Source organism: Amborella trichopoda, chromosome 11, assembly GCF_054954075.1.
Source record: "Amborella trichopoda isolate Santa Cruz 75 chromosome 11, AtrichopodaSantaCruz75HAP2 v2.0, whole genome shotgun sequence".
Classification (NCBI taxonomy): Eukaryota; Viridiplantae; Streptophyta; class Magnoliopsida; order Amborellales; family Amborellaceae; genus Amborella; species Amborella trichopoda.
Window position 1 is genome coordinate 43099678 of NC_142346.1, and position 25565 is coordinate 43125242.

The 25565-nt window shown below is 36.4% G+C and overlaps 1 protein-coding gene across 25 annotated transcripts in view; it reads left to right on the plus strand.

Moving 5' to 3' along the window:
* Positions 1-25565, plus strand: part of LOC18448270 (CHD3-type chromatin-remodeling factor PICKLE) — a 43774-nt gene that overhangs the window by 15517 nt on the left and 2692 nt on the right. For 3 of the 25 annotated variants that reach the window (XM_011630330.3, XM_088852438.1, XM_088852439.1), the window contains 9 exons: positions 1846-2267; positions 11563-11687; positions 14451-14643; positions 16284-16372; positions 20358-20542; positions 20628-20779; positions 22985-23043; positions 24255-24350; positions 24543-24655. In XM_011630330.3, the coding sequence (XP_011628632.2) occupies positions 1846-2267; positions 11563-11687; positions 14451-14643; positions 16284-16372; positions 20358-20542; positions 20628-20779; positions 22985-23043; positions 24255-24350; positions 24543-24655 (1434 nt within the window). Of the gene's footprint in view, positions 1-1845; positions 2369-11562; positions 11688-13965; positions 14094-14450; positions 14644-15142; positions 15275-16283; positions 16373-19387; positions 19496-20313; positions 20543-20627; positions 20780-22984; positions 23044-24254; positions 24358-24542; positions 24656-25565 lie in introns of those variants that run through there. The other 22 variants (XR_016044882.1, XR_016044883.1, XR_016044881.1 and 19 more) reach the window with 22 other exon arrangements.

Below are 25565 nucleotides of genomic sequence, written 5' to 3' on the forward strand. Positions count from 1 at the left end.
TTGGAAGAAAGTAGTTAATTAATTTGAGATAGTTAGTAATGTCATATGAACAACATTAAGGTATGGTACGACTGGCATCTAAGTAAACAATACAAGTCAATGGTTATTATTGTTGAGTTTGTATTGAGAATGTGTGTGGTGTTTCAAAATGTGTGTGGAGCGTGTATTCTAATTATTTGTTTTGACGTTTGCTAGACATTGTTTTAGATCTTCATTTGTATAAAAGTGATCTAATCCCTCATTGTAATTGATCTAATGTCCAATAATAAGTCTTTCCTATTTAAAACATGTTATAACCACTTATCGCTTGTTGGAAAATGAAAGTTTGGCAGCCTTTTTTAGGTGCATTTTGTGGTTCTAGGGTTACAAGGAATACAATCTCGTGGCAATGCATAGCTGAACATCTCATTGCTCTTTTGATTATCTCTTTTGTGTGTGTTCCAGCACACTGAATGTTGCACTTAGAGGCATCAGTTCCCATACCTTCACTGAGATACTTGTTTGTGGCTGTGCAATGTTTTCTTTTGTTTGTACATGAAGCTAGTGATGGATGATAAATTATCTTCCCAATGTTAATCATTTCTAGCATCCATCAGATCATTTCTACTTATGTTGATGCCACCAGATTGCACAGAGTGAGTTTGGATGTTTTCCCAGAGTCCAATCCTTATTCCTATTTGTAATTGTGGGTAACCAATTCTCGTTTATTGGTCTAGAGTGCTGTTCAACTCCAATTGTGGTATACATACCCTTTGCGACTATTTGTTCTTTCCCTAGGTGGCAAGGGAACTGTACCTTCTTGCAATCCCTATTCCCTGGACTTTCTCTCTCTCCTTATGAATAGTTTGTGACTCATAGAAGGCTGTCTGCCCAATGCTCGTGATAGCTGAAAAGTGACTATAGACTGATCTGATGGCGAGAAGATCTATGCAACTTACAGAGATTGTCTCATGAGATTGCACAATGGGTGAAGAGTGTCAACCTGTGTTTGGTGGTGGATCCTACTCTCCTAAGTAGGTCTTTTACCCTAGGGAGTAAGAGTATGTACATCGTGCTCCCGCTGGAGCGAACTGTGTGCATCCGAAATGTAATTCTTAATAGCTGAAAATGAGAGATCTTATATTCTATGTTCAAAGTTTCAAATGCTTGGCATGAGATTATACAATGTCCAATATGTCTTGTATTTCAAGCATGTATGCTCATCTAAGAACATTTTCAGAAGTGAACATTTGTCGCGTGTTCTTACGTGGGGCTTTCGGTACTGCCGATTCTATCACACTCTCTATGGTAAAAATTTTCGTTCTTGGTGGTGCTATTGCCATATAGATGCCTGAGAGTGTACTTATGATGTATCTATGAGTGAGGAGCGTTTTCGTTGTACATGAATTGAATAATCCTAACTTTGTGTCTTACTAAGGAGTTATGTTTCTTATGTTTGGCAATTCTTGGGGGATGTACTGTCTGGTTCTTTGCCGATGATTTCTTCATCTGTGTATGCGCAAAGTTGGTAATGTGTAAAATTCTTGGTTGCTTTGGTTGGGCCACTATTTTATTTATGCATTTGAAGGACTGGCATCTGGTATCTGATTTTTGGTTAACTATTTATCCTCTTACTCTTTAACTACTGTATATAATATAAAACTCTGATGTTGTTCTTTGTTGAAGACTATCTTTTCCTAGTCGTGTTGTTCTTTGGCATTTATATGGATGTTCACTTGTTTTCTGGGTTTTGCTTTATGTTTGTTTGTGACCTCTCGTGTTGCCTTGATCAATATGCCGATGTTTCTTCCGATTAACATCTGTTGTCCCCTTTCTTTGTTCATGGCGAATATATCTTGTTTGCAGATTTATGGAAGATGGTTTCTTTTTGATCGATGAGCGTAAACCGGAGTGGTTTAAAATTGACCGTGTTATTGCATGTCGGGAGAAGAGTAATAATAATATGCTAGACTTTGATGATACTTCTCAACAGTGTCAAAATGGGGCTGGCGAGTATGAATTTTTGGTAAAGTGGATGGGTTTGGATTACTGTGAAGCAACTTGGGAGACTTCTTGCACTGATGAGCTTTTGGCTCAGGCAGACAAGCTCGTGCAGAGACATCGTATAGCTAATGAGATATGTGAACACCATTCTTCTGGCTCTCACCTCATTGCTTTTACTGAACAGCCTTGTTACTTAAAGGGTGGTATTTTGCATGAATATCAAGTTTTTGGACTCAATTGGATCCTAAGCAACTTCCTAGACAAGCGGAGTGTCATCCTTGCTGGTTGGTTGCTCCTGTCAAGCTTACTGCTGTCTACGATTCGCTTTGTGTTTGAATAAGGCATCATACTGTTTTAGAGTGGACTAGTCATATTAATGTTTCAGGTTGGTTGCGGATATAGCGATTGTTGAGTAAATTTACTTTTATCGAAGAATCAACAAAGGATACTTCGTTCTTCATAAATAAATGGGGTTGCCATGTTTAGTCCATCTTTTTTTATTTTAAATGCATTGTGTCCTTGGATAATATGCTGCATCTTGGATGCTTGCAACATATTTTAATTACATTTTGCATGTTAATTGCAACATATTTCTGTTTCTTGCTATGGTTTTAGGATATTGGAACCATTTTATGGCTGCCTGTCAATTGGCATTGCTTTTATGAATTCCATATTGTTGAATGCTGTCTTATTCAAATATTTTTTCAAATTCATCTTGTAATAAACCTTCTAGTGTTGACTCATGAAATTGTTATTTTAAAAAATGTGCTTTTCATGAAGGCAATATCTTAAATGATATTGCTGTTAACTTGTTTTTCCTTTTTTATTTCTTTTCAAAAAGTTGTTAACTTTTTATTGTTGTACCTTTCTTAATTCTTTTGTTGTTCTGTAGTTAACCTCTCTTTGTTTTTTCCTCACTTTCATAACTATGCATATGCATGAAGAGATGCATAAAGTCTATTTGTAGTGAACTTGAGAGAGAAGTGGATTGTGCAGCTCTTGACATCTGTTTTGTCTTGCATTTTCGTGACTTTCCTTGTGACTTCCCATCTTATTGTAAAACTTACATGTTTGAACATGGTTTCAGAGCTACAATTGGATTGATGACTGTGATAACTGTGAATAAGTGCTAGTAGTCCATCCAACCAAAGAGTGATAGATTAGTTTGTTGCTTGAAAGAGAACCTTTTAACATAATCTGTTGAGAGGAAGTTCATACTCAAACGGGGTACTTCTAAAATATTTCATGGATTTTCGTGAAGTCATTTGGACGAATGTTTGCATCATGTCTTTATTTGTATAATCTAAGATGTAGGCTTTTTCTTGGGGGATTTTCTTAACGAGTCCTCACATCTGGACCTGCCTTCCTCTAAGGTTTTGCAAACTGGGTTGAAAGTTTAGTGTTATTGAGTTGAAAGGAATACATCTTGGCTTATATCTATGAATTTTATAATCATATCTTGTGCAACAAGGAAAGGAGAAAAGAAGATAATATGAAGAAGATGAAGAGAGATGTCAATGAAAAGAAGAGAGATATGAAGACAAGTTGTGTAGAATGTGTTGGTTAGTCTAATGTGTGATGCCAATCACATTGTATATTTTTGACATGAAAAAGAAATACAAGAACTACAAGAAATATCCTTATTTAAATAATGAATCCCAAGTGTGCTCCTAACTGGAAATTGTACTTTCAACACTACCTTTAAACTGGTGCAAAAATATCAAGCATGCCTATCTTTGCAATTATATCTTGTAGTTTTTGACCCGATATTTTGCTTTGGCACTTTTATTGACCACTAAATTTTGCTTGTATCTCTTCTAATAAAGCAAATAAGTACCGACAAAAATACAGTAACCTGCAGTCAACCTTCTATTAGTCTGGCAACCTGTCCAATATGAGCATTTGTGTAAATTTAAAAATCCACATGATCATGATAAGTAAATTAGCAGTCCTCCTCTTGGAGAAGACTTGAGATGCTTTAGGATACGATTCACAACTTCTAAGTGAAGTTTTCATGAATTGATATAACTAAACTGTTTGCATGAGATAATGTCTAATTGTGAGGTATTAGCTTGCCCACTAATGTTTGATATTGACTTGGGTTCGTTAGCAACTCTTAACTCTTCCATCTGTGCATGGAGAGGATGGTGGGGTTCCATCAGGTGTCTATTAGCCTTGCACATAGTGTTCTAGTTTTCTGTAATCGGTATGGCATGTATTTTCTTTGTAAGATTGTTTTTCTTTTTTGACCTTGCTGCTTCAATACCCATAAAACATCTTTGTGGACCTGAATATTTTAATTCACAATTTATTTGGGTTGCCCTTGAGGCCTTCAATGTCGTCAAATCTTATCCCTTGCCACTACAATGTCATCAACATACTCTGTGTTTACTGTAAGTCCTTTGATATTGACTTGGGTTCTTTAGTAACTCTTAACTCATCCATCTGTGCATGGGGAGGATGTTGGGTTCCATCAGATGTCTAGTAGCCTAGCTCTTAGTGTTCTAGTTTCTGTAATTTATATGACATATATTTTCTTTGAAAAATTGTTTTTCCTTTTTGACATTGCTGCTTCAATACCCATAAGGCATCTTAAGTGGACCCAAATATTTCAATTCAAAAACTTTATTTGGGTTGCCCTTGTGGCTTTCAATGTCTTCAAAGCTATTCCTTGCCACTACAATGTCATCAACATGCTCTGGTGTTTACTATAAGTCTTTCACCATTTTTCATCACATACAATGTGTGACGAACTTGATCCTTGAATTCAACTATTTAGCAAGGCATTGCTGAATTTCTCAAACCATGGTTTAGGCGATTGTGGAAGCCATATATTGACATTTTCAATTTGCACACTTGTTGTCTCCCTTGAAGCTCAAAACCTAGCGGAATTGCCATATAGACTTCTTTATGCAGGTCTCCATATTAGAATGCTGTTTTTTATTATTAACATCCAGCTGATGTACATACCAAGATTTTTTAGCTGCTCAGGAAAGGCTAATCCTAACACTTTTCAGTTTCACTACATGGGTGACAGTTTCTTTGTAATCTTTACTACAAGTCTGTGCAAAACCTTCTACAATCAATCTTTCCATATGCCTTTTATTTTACTGTGAGCAACACTTACATCCAACCACCTCTTCTTTTGGAAGTTTAGTTAGTTTGCAAGTATTACCCAGCATTTTTAATTCTAGAGCCTGCATTTCCTTACACATCACAACCTTTTATTAAGGTTGTGATTGAGCTTTCGCAGCACAGGATGGGATGCAAATAATGGAAAGCATTGATTAAAAAAATGAAAAAAGGTGGCATATAATTGTAAGAAACAAAGTTAATTACGAGATGCTGACCTTAGGAATGCTTTCCCTTGGTGAAGGCAGCAGGTAGTTCAAGATTAGAAAAGATTGTTGGATTTGGATTTTCTGAAGTAGTACGAGAATGGGAAGAATTATTTGAGACAAGGTTAGGAATTGGTTTTACGTTGACATTTGAGGAGTGGTGATTCTGGACTTTAGAAACATTGTCGTCCAACAAATATGAAATGTAAAAATGATTAAAAAAAGGTGACATGAGAGTCGTCTAGAAGAATCTCGATGGCATACAATTTGTCAACAAGATTGCAATAAGAACAACTTCAGGTCGTAGAATTTTTGAAACTTCCGTTCTTAGCATGACCAGCCAAGTAACTTCCAACAAGTATTGATTTTTCTATTTGTCAAAAAAAAAAAAACAAGTATTGATTTTTTGGCTCAGCAATTCCAATTTGTTGAGAGGCATAACAATATTTACTTACAACGCAATACCTGAATATTTAGAGAATCTTCGAGATGATTCAAAACATATCCACCAACAGTATCCGAATGACAAATTGAGTTCTGACCAATGCATGGAAAACTTTGAAGAGGTTTGTAACTTCATCCTTATGTTTCATTAAATAGATTTTTGTTAATTTTGAATATTCATTTACAAAAGTAACAAAGGATCAAAAACCAAAGCCAGGAACAATAGAGGGACCCAACGCGTCAGCTTGTGTAAAAGAGATAGGAATCTCACTTTTTTTATTACTAATTGGCGATGAAGTTCGAAAATGTTTTACACAGTAATTGAACTTGACTCAACAATGCAGAGGTTCTCAGAAACGAAGAATGTAAATGTGTAAAGAGATGCAGATGGGTGTGTCACAGTTATATATGTTTTTTCTAGCAATTGAAGATGCATATTAGAAGTTATATTGTTCATCCTCATTACCATGCCCAAATGTCTTCCCCTTAAATAACTCCTGAAAAACTAATCAAGATGGGAAAATGGCTACACAGTAATTTAGAGTTCTGCAAGATTGCTGACAAGTAGTTATTGGAGAGAGTAGGAACATGTAAGGTCGAGGACAAATCAACCATGGAAGTTACTACAGTCCATTTTCCTTTGAATGGAACAAGGGCTCCATTGGCATTGTTGACAAATTCTCGATTTCAAAAAGATTATACATGCTAGTTACGTTCGATGGCTCTTGACTCAAAGATCCAAGGTGCGCAAGATGTATTCTGGGAGACGTGATGTGCAGATGTAGATGCACCTGATTGGGAAGGTTTGTTGTAGAGAAAGAAGAAGGCTCATCATGTGTTAAGGCACTCTTTTTAAGATTATGAAGCTCTTGCCTGGAAACAATCTCCAACTCATGCTACCGACACAAAGTATGATGTCTCCCCACTCGTAAGCGCAAGTTGACTTGCACTTAGGGGCATCCAATGATATCCCAGCACATCTCTTTAGTATATTGAAGTTTCCCCAATGGGTGAATTTAATTTTGTTTTTCTTATTAAGAGTGAAGTTTCTATGACCAACAATATTGCCTCCACCTAAACCATCATATCGGCCCTCACAACGACCATTGGAAGAGTTGGAAACAAGGCCACACCTTTCAAATTCACATGTGGCAAGACCATTAGTCTATATGAGTTTCTTAAACTAAAGAAAAGAAATACCGTTCATGTGGTGCAAGCAATTCACCCTCAAAAGATTAAATCTAATAGTTTCGTATTATGGAGAGTAAGACTCCCTAGAAGACCAATTATCTTTTTTTGTTCTATCCTTGCTATTTGTTCTTTTGCAAAATGAGAGCAGCTTGTGCGTTGGTAGTGGTTTAGCTCGTCCCATAAACCCTGTAGGCCATTATAATTCTTTTTACCAAACAAATGCGGATCCAATCACTCTCCAGCTGATAGATCTTTTTGTTTGAAATTATTGTTTTGCTATTCCAACCCATCGATTTTCATGACATTCTTCTTCAATGAGTAAGCTTCAACCACAACATCCCATAATTCTATTGAAGTATCATTAATCCTAAATTTGCAATGCTTGTTTGGCTGCATGGTACTCAAAAGGCAGTTGATCCTTATATCTAGGCTTGCAGTCAGAATAAGATGGATCCATAACATCTCGTTTCACTTTACAACCATCAATATGACCCTTTCTTTATCTTCAAACAGGAAATAATCACACTGATCTGGCCCATTCTAGGTAGTTTTTTCCAATAGCGATTTGTTTAAATGCATATTCCATTCTTGATGTTTGTTGTTACATTGGTGCTATACTATGACCATAAATCAACCACTAAAATAAAGAACTACTCATGAGATTTGGATACACCCTAGAACACTCCTTGTAAATATGCAGTAGCGCTACAATATGAAAGGTGGGATTATACAACCAGAATTGGGACTGGTTAGGATTAGGGCTTGCGATTCTAGGGTTCCATAAAATTCTTGGAACGCGAGAACAAGCTCCATGGCCGTTTAGGCAATGTCTGACTCTTGGCCATTTGCAGTGGTAGACTTCAGCTCACAATTGAAGCTTGTTGGGAGGATCTAGGTGTTTTTTAAAGTTAGAAGGGTACGGCATCATTTGTTGCAGAAGGTGAAATGGAGAGAGGGGAGGGATATTCTCTAATTGAAGATGACTCTATCTAGCCTATGGCCTTATTCTGGTGGGGAGGCGATTCTTGCACCCCACAAAAGCCCCCTAATTGTTTTTGAGAAAATGTTATAGAATTTTAGATAAAGAAATGATTAATATATTGTTTTGAAATAATTTTTTAGATGATTTTGATAGTTTTTAGGATGATTTGAGATCTTTTGTAATTTTTTCCTTTATTTAATTTTTGTGAAATGGTCTAATAAGGGCATGGACCTTGACGATGAAATGCGAGAGTTGTAATTTGACAAACATCAAGTAGTTTTTTTAAAATCTATATTAAATTTCATTTGACTGACACCTTAATGTCTTGATTCGATTCAAACCTCAAGTCAATGCTTATTAAATAGTGGCCTTGTATTTGGTTATCTAATCGATGGATCCTTCATCATCATTATCATCATCATCATCATCCGAGCTTAAACCCAACTATTTGGGGTCAGCTATATGAATCGTGTTCCGCCATTCTGCTTTATCAAGGATCATGCGCTCAGTTAGACCATAAGTCACCATGTATCTTCTCACTACCATCCGTGTCCTTTTCTGTGTTCCTCTTTTAGAGCCTTCCACTTGGACCAATTCACCTCTCCTAACCGGTTTTATACTAGGTCTACGATGCTGATGGCCAGCCCTCGTAAGTCTGCTTTCCTTCATCTTATCGCCTATTGGAGCCAAAGCTAATCGATAGATCCATAAAAACTGAAAGAGGAACTTCGCCTAAAAATTGTTATTTCCTTGGGAAAACTTGTAGCAACCATAGTTAAAAAAGCAAGAATAAGTTGTCTTATTATTTTTATTTTTTATTTTGGGGGGAGTGGCCCCTTACCCTTGGGCATCAAATGGATGATATCTGAGGCTCGCTGAAACTCTTTCATACCTTAAATTGGAAACTCAAATTCTTACAAATGGCAAAAATAAGTCGGTCTGATGGTTCATTGCAAGATGTTCCTTGATTGAAATTTGAGAGCTTGAAGCCAAATATTTGCCCTGAATTTTGTCCTTAAACCTGTTTTTTTTTACTCTCCAAAAATGGGAAAATATCACTACAAGGCTTAAATTATTGTATAAAATCATGATTGGGTTGAAAAGATCCAATCATTGTTCCAAAAGATCCAATCATTGTTCCAAAAAACTCCAAGAGGCGCTTAGGTGACTTGGGGGGTCTAGGCCGCCTAACACCTCGGCGGGCGCCGAAAACTTGTGCGGCCTAAGTAGAATTATATGCTTAGGAGGGTGTCTAATCAAACTGTTTTAGGGCCAGATTTTGTGTAAAAACTAAAAAATGCATATTGAGGAATATAACACATTAAAAATGTATACCATATTATTGTCCATTCATAGTCCATTATTCCATAATCCATACATTTCAGACCGTTAGTTTATACTCCATACCATTGTCCATATTTCATAGACTCCATAAACACAGTAAATGTAAGAAAATATATTCCAACATTCAAAATTTTCAAATTCAGTTATCAAGCCATCATCAGGAAAAGTAAAGAAATAACAAATATGATATATCAATTGTTCATAGTCCACAATGTACATGAACTTTTCCATACTCCAAATACATAGTCCATACATGCACATAAGTGGAGGAAAAGGAAAAGGAAAGAAATATAGACTTGAAGACTCAAAGAGTCTTCAGTCATTACTCATCAATCATCATCAGAGAAGGTACAATCAGGTGCATCATATGCTCCGGAGTCAAGCTCATCATCATCAGAATCATCTTCCTCCTTCACATAGTGGTTGTTTGCTATGCCTCTTCTAAATCCGCCTCTGCTTCCTCCTTTACCTTTGCCACCCTCGTCCTCTATAAAGAAGAACTAGTGGCCCCGCTATGGTTTGCTACTGTACCAGTGGCCATCATGACCATGTCCCATGTCAATCCTTCATGCCTCTCGACATCAACATCATCAACCAAGCACTCCATAGCATTATCCATGTTTTTTTATATGAGGGGTCCTCTCTTATCTCTCTTGGCAAATCTCTCCTTCAAGTATCAATTTAACTCCACATAAACTAGATCATTGAGCCCCTTTGTTTCAAGCTTGTTTCTTTTATTAGTATGAATCTAATAAAATCAAATGAAACTAATTAATATTATAAATTTACTATTGACATAGTAATCAGGAATTATTAACTGCTAATACAAATTATTGAAATTAGTAAACTCTAAACTAATAAAATAAATTACCATCTCAAAGTTACTCCAATTCTACTCATAGCCAGATTAGGTAGTGGTTAGGCTCAAGATCCGAATGGCCAACTGTTTCAAGTTTGAAGAGTACACCCATGTTGGCGCACCAATTAGCTGCAAATTGATTATGAATTTTGATTATATATGAAATATAAAAACCAAACAACAAACATGAATCTTGAACTTGAGGATTGGATTAAGTATATTATTACCTGGATCAGTTTTGGTCCTTTGTGGATGCCCAAAAGGCTTCATTCTGTACTTGTAACTTATTAGCTCATGAACACATATGCTATATTGGGTATCTTGATTAGGGACTAGCACATCCAGACACTTGTTAAATCTGGTCATAATTGTGTCATTTGTGTATACATCCTTATCAATGTAATGAAAAGCTTGGTTCAAGTAATAACCAACTGCATGCAATGGTCGGTGTAGCTGCCTATCCTATATCTCATCAATAATCTTCCAAACTAGCTCATAGCAGCTTACATCATTATTCAACTTGTGGGCTCTCTCTTCCTTGCAAGTTTTCGTTGCCTCATATATGTAGCCCATGGAGGACTTGTCACTGTCACCCATACAAAGGACTTTGAGAATATCTCTCATCTTCTTCCCCTTTTGATCCTTGGCCCACTTGCATGTTCTCCAATCATCAGCGGCGAATATCTGCCTCAACTGGGCCCTCCTCAAATCCATGCGTTGTAGACATAGGTACCAGGTAGCAAATCTTGTGATGCCTAGCCTCACTATCTCCTTCTTTGTAAATCTATGAGTCATGCTTAGGGTGAGGGTGTGTCTATAAATGAAAGATGTAACTGACCTAGCCTTATTAATTGCACATGTAATCTCGCTCAAACCTCCAATAGCCTCAAGCATGAGGTCTATAAAGTGTGTTGCGCATGGGGTCCAAAAGATATGAGGGTAAGCTATGCGCAACAAATTAGCAGCAGCAACATTTGGAACAGGATTATCTGTGACAACATGTTGCTCCCCAACCTCCTTGATGCCTTTCTCCATCGCTCTAAATATGTAAGGGGCATCATGGCTAACATCAAAAGCATTGATAGACCTCGAAGAAACAATCGCTAAAGGGCAATTCACCAACAAATTTATCTGACTTCATATCTTCACAGAAACCCCATCTTCAGCCCTGGCCTCCTTCTGTGTGACTCAACATCTCCCTCATTATGTTCACCTCTTTCTTCAAGAGAGGCTCTGAAAGCTCATTGGTTGGCTTCAACCCAGGCTCGAATTGTTTTGTTTTTTCATTGTGCATAAGCATGTTAATTTGTTTCATAGTTTATGTGACTTTGTTTCTTTTCATGTTCCGATATTTGTTCATGATTGAGTCTTGTCGATTGTGTGGTTGTTTCCTCACTATGTTTTCACCATGTTGTTTTCAGATGATATGGGTCTAGGGAAAACGGTTCAAGCAGTTTCATTTATTTATTGCATGAAGCAAGAGAGGCTTTGCAGTGATCCTGTTCTTGTAATCACCCCTAAAAGTGTTATACCTCATTGGGAGAAGGTGCGTTACATTTACATATTTGGTATTATTGCTTCCCGAAAAATCGTGTATATGAGTGCATCTTACTTGCTACAATCTCCTTTTTTGAAATTTGTTTGAGTTTACTTTGGTGGACTTGCCATGTTAGTACTTGCAATATAGCTGATATATCAAATAGACATTGTTGGTTGTTTTGTCTTGATGGGAAATATTTGGTCAATTTGTGTGTGATGGATGCATGCTTGTCTTGTATCATTGTGAGTTGACTTGAAAGTTTATGCAGTTTTAGAGATGTAGCTTTGTAAAACCCTTGAATTATTTGTTGTGTTTAGTTGTATTTTGAAACCCGCATTGGTCGAGTGAACCGGTCATTTGGAAAACCGGTCTGGTTCCACAAATTGCCAATGCAGATTGACAATATCCAAAAAATAATTTAAAATAAAAAACAGAAAAATAGAAAATATAAGTCGTAGGATATAGATGATCTGGGTCGCACAATTAGTTGATAGATTTGGCCATTTCTGTAGGGGAATTGGAAGATGGGTACTGGCCATTCTCAGTTTCGACTGGGAGCTGACCATTGATTCCCGATCTGGATCAGCATTTTGACTCTGATTAAAGCTAATTTGAGATTGGGTTCTATTGAACAATGGCTTCTCTATTTTGGAGCTTCTCTATTTTGGAGTACACTTACAAGTTACTAAGGATATTGGTTGTATATAGATATAGAGTTGTGTACCAGTTTTTTATTTCAAACAAAAAGAAGAAACTTGTCACATGCGTCGGGAAAGTCTCTTCAACTTGATGTAAAAGGATGTGTTCCTTGCTTGCCTCTGATATTTGCTCTAACATAAGATGACCCATTGAAAATGTTCAGTTTTTGTTAGATCAAGTTTGTTTTCTTTCGTAGTTACATACTTGGACTATCTGCACACCATACTTTAATGCACTTGAGTGTAAACTATTGGAATGATGGTTAACCTAGATTAATGTTAACTTGGAGGAGAAGATCACTCTCTGTATATGATCACATGCTTCATCATAGGCAGTTTCCTTAATCAGCATGGGGCCCATAAAATTTACTCTCCTCCCCCCTCAAGTTGGAGCATGTATAGCATAGATGCCCAACTTGCCCAGAGTGTCTTTTTGTCGAACTTGATTAGAAGCTTTGGTAACTATGTTTACCGATTGATTTTTTGAGCCAACAAATGGAGTCCACACTATTTTTGAGGTGACTTTTTCTTCGACAGAGTGAAAGTCGACGGCAATATGCTTAGTTCTTTCTTGGAATACAAGGTTTGAGGCAATATAAATTGTTGCTTGATTATCACAATGTAAAGGAGTAGAGGTTGCTGCATTAACACCCATCTCTTGAAAAGAGGACAATCCAAGTTCTTTGGATGTAGCACGTGTTTTGCTCAATACTTGGCTTTTGCTAAAGTGTGGGCTACGACACTTTGCATCTTACTTTTGCAAGTGACTAAGCTGTCACCCACTTTCATAAAGTAGCGACTAGTAGATCGTCAATCAAGAGAACACATGAGCCAATCTTCTTCACAAAAGCCTTCTATATCAAGGTGATTGTGACTAGGACAAAGTAGTATTTCCCTATAGCTGATTTTAAATATCGTAAAATGTGATAAACAACATCCGGGTGATGGGAGCATGGTGCGTGCATAAAATCTCTCACCAAGCCTATGGCATATGCTATGTTTGGCCATATGATAGTCAAAAGGATAACTCTACCAACCAATCTATGACATACATTAGGGTTACTCAGGGCCTGCGACTGTTGATCATACAATTGGTGATTAGCCTCAACGGGAGGTTCTAATAGCGTGCCTCTTAGAATTCTTGTCCTTGTTGAGACTTGCCACCTCTATTCTAAGGAAGTATTTAAGTGAACTAAGATCCTTGATGTCAAAAACACTTCCCCAATCCCCCTTTTTGGATTTTGTGATTCATTTCCCATAAGCACAATGTCATCCATGTACACTATGAATATCGTGGTAGAGCAAGAATCTCTTTTAACATTTACAGAGTGATCAGTAACATTGAAATCGTATTGATCATATAGGCAGCAGAAAGATGGCTGCTGCAACTTCAAACAACTGTTTATTTTTTGTTTATGGTAGCATTTTGTTTTGGTGTTTAAGAACATGATGTTTGAGTTTTTATACAGTGTGCGATAACCAGTTCTCTGATCCATAGTGTAAGTACTATATTGTGTAGTGGCAGAATGGAAATTTTCTATTTGGATCTTAAACTATGTCTGAACCATTTTATAAAATATTTTAAGGATCAAGCTGCAAAATTCAGCTGCCAAGTCATCTAGGTGTAGGCAAAAAAAAGAGAAAGGCTAAGTTATGCACTAGGCGAGCGTACTTCATGGACAAGGGCATTTCTTTCCTTGTTCCTCGCTAGAAGGTGGGAAAAAAGGTTTTAGTGGACATTCTTGCCCCTCAAACTCTTGTGTGTGTGTGTGTGTGTGTGTGTGTGTGTGTGTGTGTGTGTGTGTGTGAGAGAGAGAGAGAGAGAGAGAGAGAGAGAGAGAGAGTAAAAAATTTGTGATGTTGAGATCTTTCTCAAGACTGAATAAAATTTCAACATTTCCAATAATTTATTACAATATCAAAAGTTATTCTACCCAATACTTTTTGGAACTTGGAGTAGTTGCAAAAGACGACTTTCGACAACCAATTGTGGCTTTTGTCAATTTGATTGGAGTAAGTATTTTTTGTTTTATTTTTTTTTTTCTCAATTTCTATGTCCATTGTTTCTCAGGAGTTCCGATCATGGGCTGAAGATCTAAATGTTATCGTTTATCAAGGAGAAAGACAGTCTCGCAAGTATATTCGAGAACATGAGTTCTACTCATCTAAGAAAGGAGTTCTATTTGACGCTTTAGTAACAAATTACGAACTTATTCTTCAGGATAACACTAAGTTACGGAAGTTTCGGTGGTCAGCTATCATAGGTTTGTACTTAGTGAACTGCTCTCAAATATCTCCTTTGAATTATATGTATCTTGTTGGTTGCGGAATTTCTATGTCCATGTCATTTCTGTATTGATTTGCATATGTTGCTGCTGAAATTTTTGCTGATGACTTTTTGTCTTCCCCCCCTCCTTTTATGTGTAGTTTTAAAGCCTTAAATATGTATTGTGCTTAGGCCTAAATTTTGAAATGATCTTATTTCAATTGAAGAATGAAGAGTCAACGAAAATCCATGCTCAAATACATAGACTTAAATGACGTGCATAGTGGGTCTAATTGCAGAACCACCCTTACAGCAGGGATCTGTTCCTTACCCTATCAAATGTCATTGATCAAATGGTTGTAAGCTACAATTGTACCATTTACAAATTATGGCCTTAATAACTAATTGCACCCTCTGTAAAAATGATCATTTTTTAAGTATGGGGAAATGTGACAATCCCACTAATGAGATCTTCACGTCAGAAATTGTTCTGGCAGGTGGGACAGAGCCTAATCTATCTATCTGGGGACAGATGACATCACCGCCTATGTAACCACTCAATTAAACTCTGAACGTATATCCTGCTTCTTAAACAATTTTGGATGCTAGACTGTGACTTATTGGTCACTAGAGCAATTGGTGTCATGATAATAATCATCTCTGCAGCTGGTACAGAATGATCCTTTCTATATTGCCCTTTTTGTTCTCAAGTCTTAATATATCCATCTTATCCTCATTGTGTAAACCTTTATACTTTCTTTTAACACTTGCCATTGGGCTTTTCTCGGAGGTCTATTGAGTGTTTTTGTAGTCATGACACTTGGTCACCTTTTATATTTTAAGGGCTTGGAAGCCACTTGTGATTGGTCTGGGCAGCGATAAGTTTATAAAGGTCTACATGAATGGGAAGGATAGTAGTCAAGTTTTCACGATGCCTACCTTTTTTTGTGTAGAATTTTTGTAAATGTTTTTTGAGTTTTGATATTGTTAAAACCTGTCTTCCTTCTAGGCTACAAAGACCAAATGTAGAAAGTTGCTTTGACATTTTCTTTTTAGGATTATTGGAAGAGCAAATCAACCAATACAGATATTATTAGTTATTGCTGAAAGTAGACATTTATCTATTGCATTTATCATCACCTTTTTCCAGAAACAGGAATATACAAACAGGTAAGTTCTCAATAACATATATATGTTTTGGAAACTCTTTTATCATTATCCTTTGACATTGCATCTTTTACTACTGGAGATCTATGGATGTCCTGGGTTCGACATTGATAACATTGTATATGTAATAAAAGTTGTTTATGCACATTAGAGATCTAAAAAAGTTTTAGGTTGATCAGCTTGAGTTGTGTTATTTTGCTGGTTCATACGTAAATGACTAAGAATTTTACTGGTGTAGCTATTACAATTTTTCGATTCATCATAAAGGAGATGTTTCTAGCCTTCATATATTCTCCTCTTCCTTTTGCGTTCCTTGAAGAAATTTGATGCATTTTTCATTTCTATTAGTAACTTGGTTTATGTCGATGTGGTTTTGAATTAGTATTCCTGCCTGGTTTCTTGATTTATATTGCTGCCTAATTATATTTCTAACTTTTTGTCATTTTATTCTTGTTCCTTTGCCTTTTATAGTTGACGAGGGTCACAAGCTGAAAAATATTGATTGCAAGCTCACTACACTCCTCAAGAATTATGATACAGATTTTCGCTTGCTGTTGACTGTAAGTTCTATTTCCTGATTCTTGTTACTCTTAGTTCATTGTGTTCTACAGTTTGATTTGCGTGGTACATTGTTGTTGTTGATTTGTTAACTGGAATTAATTTTTTTTTGCAATGGATAGGCTTTCTTGTTATTATGACCATCCCTTTCTTTTATCAAAGCTCTCGTGTGCATTCTGGTTGGCCCTCAATTTCATATTTCCAATCCAGTGTGGCTTGATTTTTATTAGCTATATGAATGGAATATATTAGATAATACAAATGATTGGGCATTTGAGCTGAATTTGTGGTTGTGTCGAACTTTGTTAGGGAAATGCTAGCTTACTGGCATTAGAACTTTTCTTCCCCATCCCTTAGTTATTATCATCCTTCTATAATAGATTAAGAAAGTGGTTCTCAGGGCTTTATTGTGCTATTAGATACTTTCATAGGGCCAAAGTTTTAACTGTGTTCTATCTGCAAAAGGACAAACTCAACCATTCTAGTGATCATAACAAGGACATGTCCATGAAGAACTTCTTCCAGCGGTTTTCTATGTGGAGCAATCGTGACATCAAATATTCAGACTTCAAAATCACTTCCCTTTGTAAACTTGTTCGGACATTTATTTTAGGCAAATTTTCAGGATGCTTTCACTAGGCGGCTACTTTCTTCTTTCAACTGGTCCATTTAGTTTGTGTCTATCAATGTTTAGGAAGTAATACTGACATTTCATTGAGATTGTCCATAACCCATGTACTATTCCTCAGGAACTTTTATATGGAGAAGGGAATGAGATTTGTACTACAATGTTAACATTTTGAGTCAAATACCTTCACATGGAAACTTTCTCCCAAAAAAAAAAACCTTCACATGGAAGTGGAAAAAGTACCCCAATATTCGAACTTTGGTGATAGTGTTGAATTGAATGTTCTATTGAAAATTTATGCATGAGCTTAGTTATTTTGTAGTATATGTTATTATCATCTAATGTTTTTTAAAAAATGAATCGGTGGAATGTATCGCCCACGTACTAATGCCGATCCAAATTGGCCGGATCAGTGAACATACAATATTATAAAACCAAAAAAAGTACAATATGTCATAAATGAACTATTACAAATTACTTGGAGAGGCTAATTGCGTAGGCCTTCGTGTTAAAATTTAAAGAAAGTAGTAGGCCTGGGGGGTTGGAACCTCTGAATTTACGGCAAAGGTCAGAGTGCTCTAAGCATATGAGCACTTTATGCTTTGTGGTATGATCTATATATGATATATTAGGTCATTTTAGATTCAGACAAAAAACTGGCACATTCTTGGGCGATTCCCGATCCATATTGGCGATTTTGAAGCACCGTTATCATCTATCTTGCATGAATAATGCTTGTGCTTACCTTATTGATAATAGTTATTTTAAATTTGAATTTGCCATTGAAACCTTTCTTTTGGTAAGCAATGACCTTTTTATAATGTGATAAATATTGGTAAATGTTTACCGGTTATGATAAATATTGGTAAACTTTTACCATTGCAGAAAATCTATCCTCTTGCAATCATTAATCATTTCCATATCAGCTAGTACCTCGGTGATGAGGTCATTTGCATTGGTATATGACAATGGCTACAATAAAAAAATTAGGAAATAGGGCCTTGTTTTTTATTAAAATCCTTGATCGAATGGAATTTGGAGAATTCCTATTAGTTGCTGATTGCATGAAGAGAGAGTCTGTCGATAATGGCTAGAGCACAAATACAGAGGATACCATTAAAAATTGTACTGTCATTCTGTTATTGAATTATGTATGTCAATTGTTATAATATTATTTTATGTTAGAGAAAGTGGATATGGTTGATTAAATGGTTTTGTTATGGTTCTGGGTCGAGTGTGGGGCCTGAAGTAATTCCATTGACATAGCCAAATTTTATTTTTCCTCTTTGGAAAAGTGATCCTTGATACTCGTTGCAGGGAATTTGATCCCTAGGTTTTGTTGTTGTTAATGGGAATAGCAAAACTGAGAAGTTTCAAACCCAGAGTTAAAGGCTGTTTTCCTCAAATCTGTGACCTACAAGAGGAAAAGTGCATCAAGTTATGTGATTTCGTTCCCCTTAATCAGAACCGTAATCTTGTATTGTGAATGAGATATTTGATTCAATTACTTCTTTGATGCGGTAAGTATTTTCTGAGCTAGAAAGTAACCTAATTGCTGAAAGCTATGACATTAGGTTGAAATTGAGTTTTCATCCTAGCCAGTCATGGGCTGGAACTTCACTAGGTTGCTTGGACCAGCTATATGTCTATGTGTATTTGACACAATGACTTGTGTTAATTACTTTGGATTGTCAGAAGTGGAAACCCTCGTTTTCACCTTTTCTGTTTGTCAGTTCACTCTATCCAATAAGTGACTTTACAATACACGCTAGGTATTGTTACAATAATAAGGACTCTTCATTCTGCTTTCTTCTTTCTTCTGGAAAGTTCTGTAATGCAGTGTGGAAGATAAGATTTGCCCTTGTGAGTGGATTTGTTGGTAAAACATGCCAGTAAAGCAAACGAGGTTACTAGCATTAATGCAAAAGAAATTAATGAGGGGAGCCTTTTGCTTGAGCTACGTTGTTACCATTTTTTTTTTGTGACTACATTTTTACCATTAGCCTTACAAAAATGGATTTACGGCAAATATCACTATGAATAGATTATAGAAATTCCTTCCACACATTCCCCAATGTGGACATTGATTCATGTGTATTAAAAATCTTTTAATTCCATCCCTGGTTATTTTGAGACTTCATCTGTCATGTGTCAATGTTGCGATGGTGGCACTTTGGCCTCGTGTTCTTTTACTTTTACTTTAATCTGGGCATTTTGTTCACTTTCATTTGTCGATTGAAAAGCTTCTTATTCTGGAACTTGTTTGGTTGCATCACATGGGTTTTGCTTGATATTCCTTGTATTCTTCTTGTTGAATCTAAGTGGTATTGTGGCATTTTGCTTATTCATTTTTGGGGTGTGGTACTTCATGGAACCTGGCGATATGCAGTAATGCTTTACTTGAAGTTCATACTTCACCATCTTTTTTGTTATGGAGTCTCTCACTAACTGATGGACGCCTGAGACATCGTGCTTAGCTTCATGGTGTGTTTCTCTGGTAGGAGCTGTAACTTCTGTGTTCTTTATTGTTCTTTGTTTGGAATTTGTTGTCCATGTGTTTTTTTGGAATTAGATCTCTTGTAAGTATTTAACTATTTGTATTTTTTTTTTTTGGAAGTTAAAAGTATTTGCCTATTTGTATTTTGGGATATGTAGATTTAGAGGGGGGTTTTTCTTGCTGGGATCTTCCAACATAGCTGGCAGTCCCTCTCTGGGATCTTGCTTTGGCGGATCTTCAAGGGATCTCGAGTTTAGAATTTTGGGATATCAATTCCCACGGATAGGATCTCGAATAACTACTGTTAGGGATCTCGATCCCAACCTTAAGGACGAAGATAACAACCAATTAATGGTACCTAGATTTTTAGTCTAGTTGCATTTCTTCCTGGTTTTAAATATAGAGATCCCTGATTGAAAGAGTATTTTTTTCCTGCGCTATACATACACTTAAATGATGCGAGCTAGAACCCAAAAAGGTTGGGCACTCGATCCCTAACAACAACTATGGTTTTATCTGATTCTTGGTTTTATCTGATGTACATCTCATGTTGGCCTTTTCAGATTGGTGTCCTTCCATGTAATTCTCAGTTTTATCTAATAAGTTGTCATTTCCGTAACTGATATATGGAAGCTGAATATGTACTGCAGTGAATACATTTTCAGTGCCTATGTTTTATGCATATTGAATAAACCTTGTTGGTATCTAGAATTTTCTTGGCCACTATCATGTTAAAACATTTTGCAATTGCAAAATGTATAAAGCTAGATGGGAAATGATATTGAGCTTCTCTTTTATGTATAATTGTTTTTGTTCAGGATTTGACAATGATTCAACCTTCGATTTCATTTGATATATCCAGGGGACTCCACTCCAGAATACATTGTTTGAGCTTTTTGCATTGCTCAATTTTCTTGATCCGAGAGAATTCCCTGACTCCAGGACAGACTATAGTTCTTATGCATCCATTGGCTTGGACATTGAAGAAGGTGTTCCTTGTGATTCTGTTGCAAACATATCTAAAGTTCAAGATCTGTTGAGAAAAAGGTGGTTTTGTGTTTGCAGTCTTCACATATTTGTGCTTTATGTTCTTTCTTGAGGTTGCTTAATACTTCTCTTATTTTCTTTTTAGGGTGTTAAGAAGGGTCAAATCAGATGTTCTTCGTGAAATGCTTCCTCCTAAGAAGTGGGTCAGAGTTCCTTGTGCCCTTTCTAAATTTCAGAGAGATATCTATGCTAACTTGTTGAAGAAGAACTATAAAACATTCTATAAGGAATTCAATGGTAGGTCTTTTTTGTGGAATTGAATAATTTAAGTTAATGGTTTTCCATGGATCGCCATATCCGTTGTCTCATATTTGTATGTGCCTTGACCTCTCCTATTCGCTCGCTGGTTGTTGTTTGCTTGTGGAGCACTTGATTTCCAGAATAGAAATTCACCCCAACTTTGAGGTAGATCTACTTTATTGGCAAAACAATCAAAACTTATAAGTAATGGCCCAATCAAGCATGTTCAGAAATTAATCACAACTCACAAGTCTAAATGTATCACCTGTTTCTAGTACATGATTCATTTCGTATGGAATTTCTTTTGAAGCTGTAAAATTCTTGTAGTTATGATGGATTAAGAATGTTTACAGTGGCACTTAATTTGCCAATGAATTGCATGGAATGAATCTAAAAAATTTTATTTGGTCCATCTAAACTTCTGCTTGCCGGTTGTTTCGCTGGTAGTCCGGGATAATCAAGTGTCCTTCATGAGACTCTTTGAGCAAGTTGTGAATCACGTAAATTTTTCTCCGATTTGTGACTCAGTATTTGAGCAAGACTTTTTGTATCGTGAAGCATATCTTGTTTCTTTTAGGGCATATTGGTGGTTGTAAATTACCATCACCTATATCTGTTACCAGTCTCTTGTCAGGTTGGGGATCTTGCGATCTCCCTGAACGTGGATGCCCTTCAATTTGCCAAAACATAAAAAGGAAAAAAGAAAAAGAAAATAATAGAGGATGCTGTGAGTGGAATAAGTGGATTCTCATAGGAGTGATGCCAAGAAAAGGGTGATTAAAGAAGGATCTGCTATAACAGGGTTATTTTTGAGGTTCTGGCAAGGCTGGAGTTTGGAGTATATTGTATTGACCTGTTGATGGAGTGGGGGGCTGTCATTTATGAGCCATGTGGAGATTTCGGGTCCTAGCCTAGTGGGCGAAAGAGAAGTTGATGATCTTTTTTTTTTTAATGAAAAATTAATTGTTCTATTAAGAAAAATAGTTGCAGAATTATGAATCTTTAATATGGCAACCCCCACGAGTGGGTTCCTCTGTGCATCACAAAAATGAGGTGCACCCCTGGGTTCTCTGTACAATGGGAGAATGTAAAGGTGAATGCCCAACGATACAGAAAGAAATACAAAATTTAGTGGAACCTAGCTCAAAAGGTTGCCAAAACACCCCATGGCTTCCATCCCTGATTGGGCAGGCTGTCAGGAAAATCTGGCCTTAAATGCCCCCATCACTAACTTTCAGCTGGTGTCAGGGTGGTTAAAGCTAACTTTTATGGTGGCCTGCTCAATCAGGGAATGAAGTCATGGGATGCCTCGTCAAAGATGATAGAGGTCATTGTCTTTTTTTGGCCCATTTGGTGTTGGAGATTCTTCTTATCCTTAGGCGAAGGCTATTATCATAGACCTTACATCTTCAGAAGAGAGGCGAGAGGCATTGTTGATTGTTTATTTGTTTGACATTTGCATTTCTAGTTGTATTACTTTTTGTCATGTCTAGCAAGGCCAATGTAGATGTGGTACATTGGCTAGATTATGGTGTGAACCCTGATTTTGTACTTTTAACTGGAGTCCAACCCTCGTTGAGATGATACCTTGGCATCCCCTTGATGGTTGCCTACTTTGGCTGTCAAAAATTATATTGAAGGCGAATTATTAGAAAATGGAAGAAATGTCTTGTATCTCTTAATTCATGGACTCTCAGAATACGCAAGCATGAATTTTTGCTGTATCTTGTGTTTCTTCTTCCTCATCCTGAAATTTTTATTTTTATTTTCTCAATACTATGAGAATCCTAATACTTTATGATTTTTTGTGACAACCTCACTTGTGTCTTATGCTTCTACGATGTACATAAGCAAGTTATGCTTTCTGGGGCTTTTTTATACTATGATCCTGGTTTGGATTTTCTTATGGAGACATCTTTCTCGCCTTCCACCTCATGTTGTAAAGAAATATGCTACTAGCATATGAGTTGCTGTCTTGTTTAATAAACCATCTTTCCTCTTTGGAATTCCATAGTGTTTTAATTGAAATAAAGGATGGTACTGCCAAGGCTCTACTATTTTTTCTTTTTAGCTTTTGGTATTTTATATGTCGTGAGATGTTCTGGCAACTTCAAACTTTTGTTGTATTTTAGTTTCCTTAAATTTGGCTCATCTCCTTGGTGATTCTCGTTAACAGTTCTAAATGTTTTTTATGTCTTCTAGGAAGAAGGATAGCCATGACTAGCCTGCTTATGGACTTGAGGAAGTGCTGCAATCACCCAGTAAGTAGACTCTTGACTTGGAATTCCATGTGGGCCAGCTAAACTGGTTATACATCACATCTTTCTTGCTCCTTGGTGTTCTATTCCTTTGTTTCTATCCTGTATATGCTGGATTTTCTTCTGATCTATATTTTGTTGAATTATTGGCAGTCTTATGATAAGTGGCTTATTCTTTTTGCAATTCTTCAAATATTCAAAGTTTGGATTTGTCCCTAATGTTAATATCTTATAGTAACCATTATCGACTTTATAAATCAGTATCCTTTGTTACGTAGATTTGCTTCTTAATGCGTGTATTTGGGAAATTGTTTCTTTTGACAGAAACTTTTTGAGTGTTAAGTACTTTGTAAGTTTGCATTGTTGCCCTGATAATGACTACCAATGAGTCATTATTCACTCCTTATTGGGTAATCATGATTCAAATTGATTAATTGCATTTATGTTGCTTCTTGTGTAGTCATCATTGGGTGTTAGGAGTTTGGGATGGAGATAATTGTTTAAAACAAAAAGCAGATTCTTGTAGATGGAAATTCACACAGAATAATGAACTTGTTCTGAATATCAGAATTTGAAAGTGAATAAAATATCGAGCATTCTAAGTTTTTGTATTTTTGATTGAAATCTTTGCCAACTGCTTTGATTCTTTATAATGTGTCTAAGGGGCCTGGGAAGCTGCCCACTATAGTTTTGTGAAATTAAAGACAATGAGTGTGTGTTTGGACTCGAATTGTAATAAAGACATGTTTCATGCTTGTATATCGACACAGGTAGTTAGATGTGTGTTGTGCAATATTAATGGTAGCTTATGGTGTACCACCACCTTTGATTATTTCACAGGGACTTCTGTTGTGAAGTAACTGAAAGTTTTCGTAGATCTGTTCCACTTGAATCTTTTTTTAATATGATTTTGAGAACCACCTGCTATGTATTACTATACGGTTCAATTATGGTAGTCCTCTGAGAGGTTAAAAGGATAAAATAAATGCAAAAAGGATGTTCCTTGTTTCCCAATCAGTAGAAAAAGGAGATCCCGCAGTCTATTTGAGATCCAAAGCAGAAAGAAATATAATTATGTTGTTTTGTTTGAACAACGTTTGGATGCATATAGTATGCTATTTGACTGAAGAGTTGAAAATTGATTACTGATGGGAAGTTATACTTGGGCACGTCATCAGTGGTGATCAAACAATAAACTGATATGAATTCTACAGTATCTCTTTCCAGGGCAGGAATCTCTCAAGTCATCTAGAGATGAAACTTTCCACTCACTTGTAGAAGCCTCTGGAAAGCTTCAACTGTTGGAGAAGGTTTGATGTTGGTTCTTCTTTCCTTTGTACATGTAAAATCCAATAGGTTGAGAAGTTCCTTTCCAGTTGTGGTTGATTTGTTAGATTTTCTGGTTATTTTTGACATGCATCATGCTTCAATGTCAATCCTATGAAGTATTTGTGCAACATATTGATAATAATATACTCTTTGCATACTTTTCTTTATTGCAGTTGCTTCCAAAATTCAAAGAAAGAGGCGAGCGTGTGTTGATTTTCTCCCAAATGACTAAGGTGCTTGATATTTTGGAGGACTTCTTATTTTGCCTTGGTTTTACATATTTTAGGTAATAATGAGGTGTTTTCTAGCCATCTTGAAGATTTCATGCACAAATTTGCATATTGAATAATTATATAGCTAGTTTACGTTTTAAATTTTGAGTACTATGTCTTTAAAGAGTTTATTGAACATAACTTGGCCACAAATTTCCATATTTGTCTGTGAGTTATTTTGATTTTATTCAATGGTTCTGTTTGTACCATAACATTGCGCATGAAATCATTATTGAACGGCTAGCTGTTTTTGGTTGCTGTGGTGCTTGATGGTTTTTGTGGTGGTTGTGTATGGCAAACATGGATAGATATGTTGAAATGCTCTTCGCCTCTGTTATATATCTTTTCTCACCCACCAAAAGTTGCCATAATTTCGTAGAATCTCCTCAATCAGGGAGAGATTTCCCTGCACTTAAATGTACATCTACCATTTTAAAACAACCATCAAGTGGTAGGCATATAACATTCTACCTTAGGAGGGCTATTACAGATCAACAATAGAGGAATATATCATGAATATAGCTTCTCCTTTTCCATGATACTGACACTTGGGCAGCGTAATAACTAGGGGGCTTGAGAAAACCACACTGAAAATTCCCCCATCAAAGCCCTCCAGCATGAACTCATATAGTGATTAACCTCATGGAGAAACTTATTTTGATACCCTCTTCCATGGAGACATCGGAGAAGTTCATTCTGTCATCTTCATGGTGAGTAACTTGTAGTGCCATTTATTCAACGAAGCCTCAATCTGTGGCCATCGAACGAGGATGTTACAGACACCTTGCAAAGCAGGGTAAAATTCGAATATTTGAATAAAGGGTTGTCAAGCCTGTATACTTTCCTAGATGGAGACGTTCATCAGTGTAGGACGGCCTGCCACTACATGACATGTTCAATTGATCAAAGCCTGGTTCCATTCAG